Raw genomic sequence first — 13,147 nt, forward strand, 5'->3', positions numbered from 1 at the left:
AAATTCTTATATCCCTTACATGCTTATTTGTTTATTTTGATTATTTCGATTATAGTGACTATCCCTGATATCTCCTAAATTAAAATTGGGTTAAAAATTCAACTTTTTATTTAGTTAGTATCCATAGGATAAAATTGAGTTAAAAATTCAACTCTTTATTTAATAATTTTTTAAAATTCGTCCATGACACATTATCAATAATTACCGTTCATTTTCAAAGTTGAAAATTGAGGTATCAATTTCTATCTTACGAGGCTAGGAAAGGAACCCTCCATAAGATTAATAATAAAATTACTTAAATAATAATAAGAGTCCGAGACTGATCCAAAACTTCTTCAAGCTGCATCCTTAAACCCTAAACCCTAATAATAATACGAGTCCGAGCTTGATCCAAAACTTCTCCTAAACCCTAATTTTCTTCCTTCCTCTCCAAGATACTCCATTAGATCAATGAGCAAGAAACGGAGTCGAGTTGTGTGGTCGTCGAGTCTTGGAGACACAGGTCTGTTCAACAACATACAGCCCATAGAAACTCCGGCAGCCGTTTCAAGACCAAAGCCGAAGCAATGGGAGCGGCCTCGCCGGAGCATTCTGACGTTGGGGTCACCGCTGAAGGACTCGAACGATGATGGATCTGACATTGACGAAAGCTTTGGGGTGTTTCTTCAGTCTTGTTTCTACTGCAGAAGGAAGATTAGTCCAAAGGATGATGTATTCATGTCTGGGTGCGTATATATGCGGTATGCCTACTTCATTGATTTTCTCTTCTTCTTGTTTCAGGGTCTTTCAAGAACTACCCTTTTTTTATGATTATTATATGCTTTATAATTGTATGCAATAAATTACATGATCATGCAATAAATATTTCAATTTAAATTTTTGTATATTTATATGGGAAAAAAAATATTGTATTAGATTCCATAAAAATTTTAAAATTTTTAAAAACATAAATATTTTTATAAGTTAGGGTTTTTGGTGGAAATTCAAAGAAATTTATTCCTACACAAAAGTCTCCATTATTTCTTAATCGTTCTCCATAATGCATTTATGATCTCAAAAATCCTATGCTTAAGTTGCCATCATACTTTATTTGAAAGCTATGTTTGGTTGGAGAGAAAATTTTGAGGAAATGTGTAAGAGTACTTTTTTTAAAAAAAGGGATTAACATCCTATTGAACTTTTGGATTTGATATTTTTAGTAAAAATTTCTAACTTCATTTCATTTATTTTAAATTTTTTATATAAAAGTGTATAAGTTTTTAATTAATTTTAATTATATTAATTTTCTTTTCTATTTTACTTGATAAAAACAAATATGAGAATTTTCTTTTCTTTTCTTTTCTTTTCTTTAAGTTTCCTGGTAACCAAACATATATTTAAACAATAGGTGGGTGAAATACACTTGATTATTATACCCAATAACATGAAGCGTGAAACCTTGATGGTGCAGTTACCTGCGCGCATTTTGCTCCGAGTCATGCCGAACCACACACATTGCTCTGGAGGAGGCCGAGCAAGACGCGGCTTCCCGACCAACACAAGCCACTGACTGCCTCACCTCCATTTAAAAATTTTAATACTTGACTCAAACTGTGTAGAGAAAGCGAAGAGCTGCTGTTATTATGCTGACAACAGCTTATGCTGGATACTTTTTTTTTCTCATTTCATTTGTTAGAAGTAGGTCGGAGAAGAGAAGAAGCTGCATGTAAAGCAGGGCATAGAGCTTTGTATTTTTTATTCTTTTGGATTTACAGGGTAAGGGCTGTCATATGGCTGTATCTGCAAATCGATAAAGCATTGATCTTCATGAGATGTTCATATACTTGTGATGATGGTACTTTCCTTGTATTACTACCAATGCGTTTTAATTTGTTCTACTTCTCCACCCACATTCAATGTTATCATCTCCATGCTTAAAAATTTAGAATTTTTAGAATTTTGAAGATCATACGTAGATGGAGACTATGTTAGATGGCTTTCAAGTTTCAACTTTGTTGAAAGACAGAAACTAATGATTTAGTGTAGACCCAGGAGGTATATATAATATACATTATGACTTTTAACTGTTGTAACGACAAATGCTCATAATTAGGCCACTGCAAGCAGAGAAAAAGAACAAGTGGAGTTAGAGGAAGGTCCCCCAAAGAAAAGACAGCCTCTAAATCATGAGATCCAAATATATGTATACAAGCCAGAGCTGTGAAGAACCGTGCTCTGCTTCGCCACTTTGTTTTTCACATCTTACTGTACAAATTAAAAGCAAAATCATTAGCAGACTACCTTTTCAGTTAAATCATTGGCCGAGGCAGAGACCCAAAAACTAAAAACAAAGCAGGCGGCTTCAGATATCCATCATAGGGATTACAGACTTCAATTTGTCATTCATACTTTTTCAGGTCATTATCTCTTTGTTTCTCTATTAATTTAAAACCAAAAAGAACTTGAAATAATCAAATGATTATTTTCACCACCTTTCATCAGTGTTTTCAGTCATCAGAAGTTCCCTAAGCCTGGGCTGCTCAAAGTCATGTATCAGTGCTTGTGGTTATGACAACTGCTGCAGTGATTATTACTGTTTGTATTTAGGAATTTATCATCATTGTGGTTGTCCATCACTGATCCTACAGGAATCATTCTCCATTTACATTCCCGCATTACTTTTCTTAACACCCCATCGCTTTCTTCTCTCATGTTCTTTTTTTGAGTTTGAGTTTGATCATCTCCCCTAACTCTTCATCTCCAAGTTCTGAGGCTGAGCAATGCCCTTATCATGAATTTGTTTGTTGCATTTGCACACATTTTGAGTAAGGTTAGCTAGCAAAACCATGCAGAAAAACAGAAATGCTTCCCCTGAGGACAATATGGCTGAGTTACTAGGAAATTTGCCCATGCCCACATGCCAACTTGAAAAATGTGTTTCAAGTTGTAATCGAGTGATGTTCTTCAAGATCAGAACTCGTTCTTTGAAGAATGATAGAAGGATAATGTTGATTTCTGTCCTCAAAAGAATAATCAAAGATGGTTTCCTGTTCAGTAGTAGTAAGCATCCAAACCATCAGTCAATAAATTCTTTGTTTTCTTTGGAAGAAATGAATCAGTCCCACTTCCCCTCTTGTTTTGCTGCTTTCAATTTATATAGGTATTTTTTTTCTCCAACGTCATACTCGTGAGACAAGCTAACATTGGATGTAAAGAGCAAAAGACAAGAGGAAATGGAAATGACTCCAAAAGAAAAACCCACTAGATGATGACTTCCCAATATACCTTGCCAGATCTGTCAACTGTCCTATGCTTTTCTAGTTTGTTGTTCACCAGTCACCACAGAGAAAAGATAAAGCAGACGACAGTGGAGATGGGAAATGGGAGAAAATCAAGAAAACCAACTTTTTTTTTTTTCAGTAAAATCATTAGTGGCAACAGAGAGCAAGAGCTTTCAGATCTCTATCCTAAACTACAATTTTATATCCTTTGTATCACTTCAGTCATGACTATCCATCAGATCTTTACATCTTTTTTTTTTTTTTTCATTAAAACAAAAGGGAAGTACCCAAATGATTGTTTTGACCATCTTCCATCTTCTTTCAGTCATCAAAATCCCCTCAACAAATAAAGAATCATGAATAAAATAATCTTCATTTACCCACTTGGCAGTTTCTGATTGAGTGAGTCCATCCTGCAAGATGAGGGGAAAAAAGTGAATTCATGATTAAATGGGTAGTAATATATATGCACCCAAATGATGGAATGATTAACAAAAGTACAGTACCTGATCATCATGCAGGAAAGCAAATGCTAGTGGGAACTTTGAGATGCCATGAAAGTGGGTGTTAGTCAATCAGGTAACTACTGAATTATGCTTCATACTGGTATATTATTCACTAACAAAGAATGGGTGAGCAAAGGTACAGCAAGTTGGAGTTGTGTGAAATTAGTTGGTCAACCATATTACAAAATTTACACCTGAGAGGAAGAAAGAAGGATGAAATTAGAAAAAGGAAAAGAGATGCACAGGAAAATAAGAAAAGGAAAAGAGAGAAGGGCCCAACCTTTATCGGTTAGTGGGCAACGGAATGTCTCCATCATCCTTCAAAGACAAATTTCTCCAAAGCAATTCCCGCCTGCAACTGGGGACCAAAGAGCAGATGAGAATAGGGACATGCAACATATAACTTTTGAAGGGGGAGAAAATGCAATTTATGGAACACTTTCAGAAAATATGCCAAGTCACATTCTGTTGTAGGGATGAATTTTCCTACCGATTCGAATAACCCATGTGCCTCTGAATCATTTGGTTCCTTGTGAAATAAATTATAGGTATCTCCTCCAGATTCACATCAATGGACTGGACCCACAAGATTAAGTCTGAGAACTACCATAACAAAGGCCCTGATGTAATAAGCCATTTATTTACTCCCAACCACCCAGTTGATAAAAGAGGAAGAAAAAGAAGAACAAGAAGAAGAAGCAAAGCTCAGTGGGGTTGGTCACCTGATTGATTGTGGGGGACAGACCATACTTGATGTGCAGAAAGACATTGAAATTCTTAAACAGGATTAGCCCTTGTTAACCACTCAAATGTGGGAAAAATGAAATTATTTGCAACTAAGTAGTTGCATCCAAATCATTTAATCATAGATGTAGCTCTCCTAGATATAAAAGGAATTAATTAGCTCCTAATGTAAGGTATCCCCCAGATTAAATGCCTAGTTATTAAGATAAAGGTACTGAAATAAAAATATGGAGAGAGAGAGAGAGAGAGAGAGAGAGAGAGCATACTTGATTGTGGTTTTTAACAATTCCCTCCATCCTTCAGAAAAAGCTTAGTTCAGTGTATCCATGAGAGTATGGCAAGAAGTCCTCTACATCAATCCTTGAACTAGAATAACTCGTGCTTTTCTTCAATCGGCTATTTATTGACTCAACCTCAGCCCAAAATATGCTATAAACCGGTCTATGATCTGAGAATCTAGATTCCCCACGGACGTAAGACAATTGATGGAGACCACCCCCATACCACAAAATACGATCGCACCTTCACATGCAAAAGAATTTACTAAATCAGATTGGGTTTTAAGAATCTATAAGTGTGCTCAAATATGGGCTTCAGAATGCTTATTTCTTTTTATTTTTTGTTCTATATATATCTGTATGCTTACTTCTTTATATCTTGAGATAGGATAGGTGTACATACCATGCGGGTGTCCGTCGTTTCTCCTTGGGGTGCATATCATCCCCTGAATATCTGTCTGAGTTATTTGAATACTTGTATGTTGGTGGGAAATATATCTTCCCTTCATTCCATCCCTCAAAAACACGACCTCGTCTCTGTTCTATCCTTAGCTGCCATAAAAGAACATCAAAATTTCAGATTGAAAGCCCTCAATAAATAAAGAAAAAAAAACCAAGGATTTTAAACACAGAGAAAGGAAACAGAGAAGTGGATGGGGAGAGGATTTGGATCATGCCTGGTCATTCTCTAACAAAGCCCTCCAGTTTTGCATCTCCACAAGTGCCTTGGCAGATCGATAGGAGAGAGCAATACGATAATTCAAATCCCCAAGCCAAATAATTCGACTGCAAAGAATTTTAATGATCAGATAATTGAAGGGGCTATGCAGATGGAGAATAATAATAAAAATGGAGTGTATCACCTGGTAAAAGAAATTTTTGTGAGTATGCATGTATTCATGAAATTATGTCATTTCTTGATTAACCCGAGGTAATTTAGGTGTGAAAGCAAACAAATTCTTTCTTTAAACACCATGAAAAGCATACTGTAGTTTGCCTAAAGATGATTTTAGATGAAAGAACAATTAGATTTATTCAAATTCTATCAGTCATTAAAACACACACACAGAGTCTAATTTCAAATCTGATGTAAAGTAAGATGAACTAGTTTGATGTCAATGGAACATCCAGAAAGCAAAAAATAAACTTGTTTGGAATATTATGAAAGACAAAGTGGAATTATTTGACTCTGGAGTTTTTTCAGAATCCCCATAAGAGCAGAGTTAAATGATAGCTGATGATTATGTCTTACTCATGCTCAAGAATTGTTTCTGGAGATTTCTCATCACCCGTATCATTAACTCGTGGAAACCTTGTCTTCCTGAGGATTTCCATGACATCAGAGTTCCTTCTTAGCTCATCGCCTTCCTTCTGTCCTGAGGTTAAGTGGCTACAGACGAAGCAAAAACTTGTTTGGTGCAAAGACATGCTGATCGAGATGGATCCCTGGAGAGGCAAGCATAACATCGTTTCATTATTTAAGCGAAATGGTAATATTCATTAATGCTTCTGATTTTTCAATTAATCTAATCAAAGATATACAAAAAACAATGAAAAGACCAGGATTTGATCAAAATGATACCTTATTTCCAAGGTAACCCATTAATCCCCTGCCAACACAAGAGACTTTCATGTTTCGAACATAATCCCTCAGCTCACTTCTCACCCACACTGTAAGAAATATGCCAACCATTTGCTTACTCGCAACTAAGCAGTATCTTGAATTCCCAGGCATTCTATATCCTTCTTCCACAGGTGCAGAACCTCCACAAGAGATTGGTGAGAATAATACAGTGCTTGGTGAATCCCCAGGACCATTGTCATCATCAGAAGAACCCCATCTGGAATAGTCACTAGGCCTGTGACCCCATCTGAAATTAGGGTCAAAGTCACTTGGTCTATGACCAAAGATTACACGATCACAAACACTGAATCGCCGATCAAGTCGGGGTTGAGTCATTGAAGGGTCATTGTCCATTCTCCAGCTGCGGGTTGTCTGGAAGGATCTGCGATGGAAGAAAGATGAGGCCTTCTGCCTAGCTGATCCCTCAAAATCTGCATCCAGTTCTACAATGGGCTCTGGGATGGGTGATGGTGTATAGCACCCACCACTTCCACTGGTTCCAGGAAGATTATTTAGAGTATTCCGAATCAGAGAGAGCCATTTTCTTGCTGGGCCATTATCTTCTGCTCCAAGAACATTACCCGCATTCAAAGGAACTATTTCCTGAAATCTGAAAAAAGGAATACAAATGTTTTCATTAGTAGTAGGCCTAGAACTGAGTTAGGAAAAAGAAGATATGAAGATTAAAACTAACAAATCATACCCAAGAACATAAATGTCGGCAGGAGGTGAGGCATGGAGCCAATCATCCAGATTCAAATTACTAGGTGGAGATTTTCCGCCCACATTCCAGGTGGTAACAAAGATGCTGCCCTCAAACCAAACACAGAAAACCAATTAATACTAATACACCACCAGAAACAAAACATGTCATAAGAACATTTCCAAGAGAAAAAATACCTATAATTCTGCACATCTATAACTCGAGGATGGTCAAGATCTATTCTGCTCTGCCGGACCCGCTCTGCACTCTTGCTTATTTTCTCTGTGTATCAAAATGAGGAAAATAATGTCAAGGAAGTAATGACATGTTTTATTATCAAAACAAATCTTTTCTTCTAGGTTTTTGTGGTTCTTGGAAGGGAGTGCTACAAAAAACGGGGTAGTAACGATACTGAACCTGTCTTGCTTTTCTTGATTGTACATGGCTCCCTTTCGGAGAAGCTAGTCCTCCATTCTACATCACCCCCTGCACAGGAAATCACTGTTAATGCATGAACTTGCATTGAAAAACAGATAGAAAAATAGGAAAATGAAGAAAAATAGAAAAAGAAATTTGAAGAATGTAATTTTGAAAAGGAGAGGAAATAATGTCTTAAATTAGAATTAGTAGCAGCACCCACAAATTTGGTCAAAATACTGTCACAGAAAAGATGAATTTACATGCTGATGCTCTGTTTGATTTCAGAGAAAAGGTAGGAAAAGCAGAGAAGTTAGAATTTTGAATCTTAGATTCTTGACTACTTGGGAACCCAGAAAACAGAAACTCCATCGAACTGAAATTAATTCAACTGTTTGGCTCATTTTAATTCAGTTACCAACCATAACAGGATAAAACATAAAGTTCAAATGAGAAATTTTCTTTTTTGTTTCCCTCTGTTTTCTCAACAACCAAACAGAGAGTTGAGAATCCTAGTAGGCCTTTCCAAGTGGAGGAAGAAAAATAGCTTTTTCTTAATTATTGGAGAGAAGGCTTACTCTCAAAACCCTATCTCATAAATGAACCTGACTCATACAAAAGCAAAGAACAGAAGCCAATAACAGGGACACCCACCTCCGCACACAACCTCATCTGCCTGAAATTCCTCAGTTTTGCTCTTGATATTGAACCACTTTCTGACCAGTGTTTTTGACCATGAGAGCTTCATCAAACAGAAGACAAAGAACCAACCAATCAGAAACAAATTAACGATCATAGGCTCCATGATGATGAAAAAAATCAGGATTTCTTTCCATGAAAAGTAAGTTCGAAAAAACCTTGCTTTTCTTCGAGCTCCCATCTCTCATTGTTTCAGTACTTCTTCATACAGCTCTTCTGCTATTTCAGGATTTCTGGGTTTCGCTACGAACCCACAATAATGTCAAAAATTCAATAAAAAGACTCCCATATATATGGGATTCCTCTCACCTAATTTGTGGGTTGTCTCTATAAAAAGCAGTGGGCTACTAACATGCTTCGTTCTTTGTTTCAGAAGTTTCTGAAACTCTTACAACTAATTCAAAGAAGCTCGAACGCTTAAGAAAAGACACGAAATAATTGATGGGTTTTCTTATTCCCCTCTTCTTATGTCATGTATATACTCTCTGAAAGTGGAACAACAACACCACAACGACTATAGAGAGAGAGAGAGTGAGAGAGAGCTTTAAAGCGTGGAAGTGAGATGAGATTCTGGGGGTAGAACAAGACAATGCGGCAGACATAGAGAGGGAAAGCAGAAAGAGAGAGAGAGTAGAGAGAGAAGCTTTCTCTCTGTTCAAACAAAGCCTGCCTCTCCCTTCTCAGTCACAGCAAAGTATCGAATTTGAACAGAATAAAGGGCTGAGACTGGAGACCCCCTCTCTCTCCAAAAGGCTTTCCACCCCAAATCTCAAGACCACCCCAACATGTTGGGGCAACGGGCATGTCGCCTGGCTTTACCCATTACACACAAAACAACCCGGTCAGCTTCACCGCCACCTGCCCGCTGGTCAGCAAAGCATAGAGGTGTAAGATCTAATACCTCCCTCCATCTGTATCAATTCTCCCCCATTTGGTCTTCCATGAAAGTAAAAGCAGTTAAAGAAGGAAAAAGATAAAGCGATTGTGTTGCTGGTAGTACTAGTACTATATGCGTTTTTTGTTTTCTCTAGCTTTTGTTTTTTCCTTTCTTTTCTTGGGTTATATGCCTGTAAGGAATGTTTAGACTGAGGGTGGTAATGTAGCATGGAGAAAGTGATGCTCCTCCCATCTCCCTTCCCTCTCTCCCTTTTCTTTATTTTATTTTTTGGGTTTTGTGAAATTTCTTTCATTATTTTATTTCTGCTTCATTTTGGTTTCTGGAGCGACGTGCAATTTTGTAGGTCACAGTTTGAGATTGTATGGGGTAGTGCCGGGGGTTGTGGTTAACCAACTTTGAGGGCCTTTTTGGCTCATTCTAGGGTTTGTGTCCTTCAAAACAAAGGCAGTTATCCCAACTTGGGGACCCTGGGAGTTTTTCCTTTTCATTCCTTTAGCCCTTACAAGCTAACAACTTTGCGACCATATTTATGAATGTGTAGACTAATTTAAGGCTGTGTTTTTTGGGTACATGGCCGAGTGATCTTAACCTAGTTTGCCGCGCCCCCCGCCGCCCATGCTCGGTCGGAGCCCTTGGCTCAAGCACCCCTTGTTCGAAAAAACTTAGTTGACTGGTCTTTGTAGTCTTAATAGTTAATACCCATATGGAACATGCTGTTGGGTGTCCAATGGTATTGGCTTCTTTCCGCTCTTCATGATTGTTGGGTATTTAAGAATTGATTAACACAAAACTTTACAGGTTCAAAGGCTAATCCAACATTCCAAAAAAGCAAATCCCGTAAACCATGGTATATACAGTACATAAATTCAAAATGGAGTCCTTGCCGAATAACCATAACCCCTCCTCCAGTCCACCTCCACCGACCAATTGTGTAGCCTCCACTAGCTATAGCATAACTATTTGGGTTCCAAGTAGAGATCATTAAGGCTTGTCCAGAGTCCTCTAAGTGTCACTGTCAAGCAAGTGTCCCGTGACATGGTGTGTAGCTTCTCTTCTTAGATTTTCCTGAGCAAAAACTCCCTAAATCTTCCTTTCATTCAACTCAGAATCTCTTCATGTTTGCCAATAGTCCTGCTCTTTGTCAAACGTGTCACGCTCTTCTCCACAGGTTCTTTCTTGTGGCGGCCTTCCCCCTTGCTGATAGGCAGTCCTTTTCTCTAAATTGTGACACGACTCCACTTCATACTAACTAGTATTACACTTTAAATTTTTAATTGAACTTGTAACGGTTCACTCCTTTTATGTAAATATTATTGTTTGAAGTCCTCCACAACTTTAAAAGTTGTCATTTCTACTCGTACGAACATTTGAATGTCTTGAGATATACATATATATATCATTTCTACAAGTACGAATATTTGAATGTGCCTATATATATATATATATATATATATATATATATATGAAATCTCTTGTTGTATCTTTGGTACTTGTGTAGATGGGTATAGACATAATATCTATGATATATCTTTAGTACTTGTGTAGATGGGTCTCCGGATAATATCTTATTAAAAGTAAATTATTATAGGATTAACAATTAGAATTATTTATTTCATGGGTTTATGAATTGGTAAAAACTTACCTATGAAAAAGTTTAATATTAAATTGTAGTCCTGTTGGATGATTCTCATAGGCGCACAAAGCAGCAGGGCGCAGACAATCAGCTGGCCTCACAATATAAGAATGCTTTTACTTTGTCAAAATTTAAGCATGTAGAATGAGTGGACTTCCATTTTGATCAAATCAAGGTTATCTAATCAGCATAAAATCAATAATAGTCATGAAATGGTGGATGATGTGCTTTCCCTTTATGAGAAATCCAGAATAAACTTTGTTTTTGCTTCTTCTAATGTGGGTCTTGGAAATCATTGGTGGCAATAAGGAGGAAAAAGTGAAGATTGAATAATGCAAAGAAACTTGTATGGTGAAGACTAGTATCAAAAACTAAAGAGCAATGGGCCATATCTAGTGAATGAATATATCTAAGGTCCAAAACAAGTGGCCCCCATCAAGTTTGAAATATTCCATTCTTATATTTTTCTTCTTTGACAACCTTGATGCAGTATTCTCATTCTCATGGAATGGTATCTAAGGGAGGATCAATGTTTTTGGATTCAATGAAGACATGATGAAAAAGGAAGTGTTTGGAACCGCATTTTCTTCATGTGTCATTGTATGGAGGAAAAAAAGCCTGCATCATTTTAGAATGTTTTTCCTTCATTAATGTTGTTTGGTTGTATTTTCTCTATACTAAAACATCACTCATCCTTCTATACATACTTTTCTTAAACTAAAAATCTTCATGGGTAGAACCAAAATCATCCATAAGATAGTATATATTTGTTCTAAAGATGCAACTTACCTTTCACACTTTCAAATTTTAGTTAGAAAAAATGGGTTGAATGAGAAAAGGATCATGAGATTGAAAGGGCATGAAGATTCAACCCAAAAATGATGGTGGTGAAGTGGGGGTTGAGGGGGACTTATCTGAAAGATATGCTTGGAAATGAAAATTTGAACATATTTGTATCTACTGTTCTATCTACTTCAAGTCATAATAGTACTATTGATGATCCGTAGGCATCTATTTCCACAATGTGAAACCGTTAAAGTAGAAATACACATGGACCAAGGAATAATATTGTAGACGAAGACATGGAGAAGACCATATGAATTTGGATTCAAAGAAGCCATAATGAATCCACGGTTCTCATGATATTCTCCATAGAAAAAAGGATACAAATGGGATCTTACACCCAAGCACCACATTAGTATTGCGTGTTGACTCTTGAGATAATTTTAGGGCAAAAAAAAAAAAGTGCAGATCATATACTGTATATACTATCATGGTGGCACTTTTCATTGGAAAGAGAAGTGTAGGTCATATGTATTCATTCCACTAAGAATTGGTATAAATGTTGGAACACAACTGTTGTCATGCTTTGATAATTCTGTGGGTAAATCAACATAATCTGGTCTACATTTTGATCACAAGCTTAAAGCCTTGAGTGCATTAAGGACGGTCATGGATAATCATTCTTGTAATGAGCACATCTATCTTAGTGTAGAAGCTTCTTTCATTTAGCAAGATCCTAATGGATTAGTGGGTGACAAGCCTAACTCTTTAGGGAATATTAGAGTATGGATGTATACTTGACTTTAACTCATCGAACTGACTCAACTCACCTCCTCAAAAAAGAAAGAGATAACATTACATTGAATTTGATATTAAATGTATTGAATCTAGTTGTTACCAATGATTTAGTCAAGACATCTACTATTAGATTTTCAATCAAAATATATTGCAAATCTATCTCCTTAGCAATTACTTTGTCTTGAATAAAGTAGTATTCACATTAATATGTATTGATCCCGCATGAAAGACAAGGTTAAAGGCCAAAAATTGAGGTCTTATATTGGCACTGCACAATATAAGACATCCAATAATTTTAAAACCAAATTGTATCTATGACAATTTGGGCTAAGGATATATATTGTACTTGGACAAGTTAAGACCTTTTGTTTGCTCGAACTCTATCAAATTGAATTCCAGTGAGTTAAACCTAATATCCATTAGTGCACCTACTATCTCATCCACACCACTAATTATCTAATATGTATCTATGAATCTTTTCAAGAACAAGGCATTTGTTGATCATAATCAGTTACACCCATAAGTAGTGCAATAGTCATTTACAAGCGTGACCAAAAGAAATTGACTTAACTTGATAAAAGAAAAGCAAATATCAAAGTGTTTCATGATTGGATATTATAAAGCGTTATCGTGCTTGTATATAACAGTGAGTAGTTAAAACAATTCTTTTGTAGAGATAATCTCCAAGTAATTTTAAGTTATTGGTAATAATTAAGATAGTCCAAAATTAATAATTATTATGATTTAACTTCAGTGTTAATGTAATCAAATGTGATAAGAATAAAATTAGACTTGATTATCGAG

At 36.4% G+C, this 13,147-nt stretch overlaps 2 protein-coding genes across 4 annotated transcripts; one reads left to right on the forward strand and one right to left on the reverse strand.

The window, feature by feature from the left end:
- Nucleotides 1–253: 253 nt before the first annotated feature.
- Nucleotides 254–1,832, forward strand: LOC104879256 (FCS-Like Zinc finger 6). Of its 2 annotated transcripts, none has more exons than XM_010651628.3 (2): nucleotides 254–725; nucleotides 1,451–1,832. In XM_010651628.3, exons 1-2 carry the CDS (start codon nucleotides 451–453, stop codon nucleotides 1,566–1,568), a joined length of 393 nt encoding a protein of 130 aa, XP_010649930.1. In that variant the 5' UTR covers nucleotides 254–450; the 3' UTR covers nucleotides 1,569–1,832. The 2 variants fall into 2 exon arrangements, with proteins under 2 accessions (XP_010649930.1, XP_010649929.1); XM_010651627.3 differs by having other exon boundaries at nucleotides 263–740.
- Nucleotides 1,833–3,440: 1,608 nt separating this feature from the next.
- On the reverse strand, nucleotides 3,441–9,278 carry LOC100242545 (type IV inositol polyphosphate 5-phosphatase 7). Of its 2 annotated transcripts, XM_059736864.1 has the most exons (14): nucleotides 8,390–9,278; nucleotides 8,187–8,274; nucleotides 7,533–7,601; nucleotides 7,313–7,397; nucleotides 7,116–7,220; nucleotides 6,371–7,022; nucleotides 6,041–6,234; nucleotides 5,466–5,574; nucleotides 5,192–5,340; nucleotides 4,777–5,032; nucleotides 4,257–4,646; nucleotides 4,047–4,124; nucleotides 3,767–3,960; nucleotides 3,441–3,673 (listed from the first exon to the last, which is right to left on the reverse strand). In XM_059736864.1, exons 1-10 carry the CDS (start codon nucleotides 8,417–8,419, stop codon nucleotides 4,810–4,812), a joined length of 1,704 nt encoding a protein of 567 aa, XP_059592847.1. In that variant the 5' UTR covers nucleotides 8,420–9,278; the 3' UTR covers nucleotides 3,441–3,673; nucleotides 3,767–3,960; nucleotides 4,047–4,124; nucleotides 4,257–4,646; nucleotides 4,777–4,809. The 2 variants fall into 2 exon arrangements, with proteins under 2 accessions (XP_059592847.1, XP_002282939.1); XM_002282903.4 differs by lacking the exon at nucleotides 4,257–4,646 and having other exon boundaries at nucleotides 8,390–9,276.
- Nucleotides 9,279–13,147: the final 3,869 nt, after the last annotated feature.

The sequence above is a fragment of the Vitis vinifera genome, chromosome 5, assembly GCF_030704535.1.
Source record: "Vitis vinifera cultivar Pinot Noir 40024 chromosome 5, ASM3070453v1".
In the NCBI taxonomy this organism is placed as follows: Eukaryota; Viridiplantae; Streptophyta; class Magnoliopsida; order Vitales; family Vitaceae; genus Vitis; species Vitis vinifera.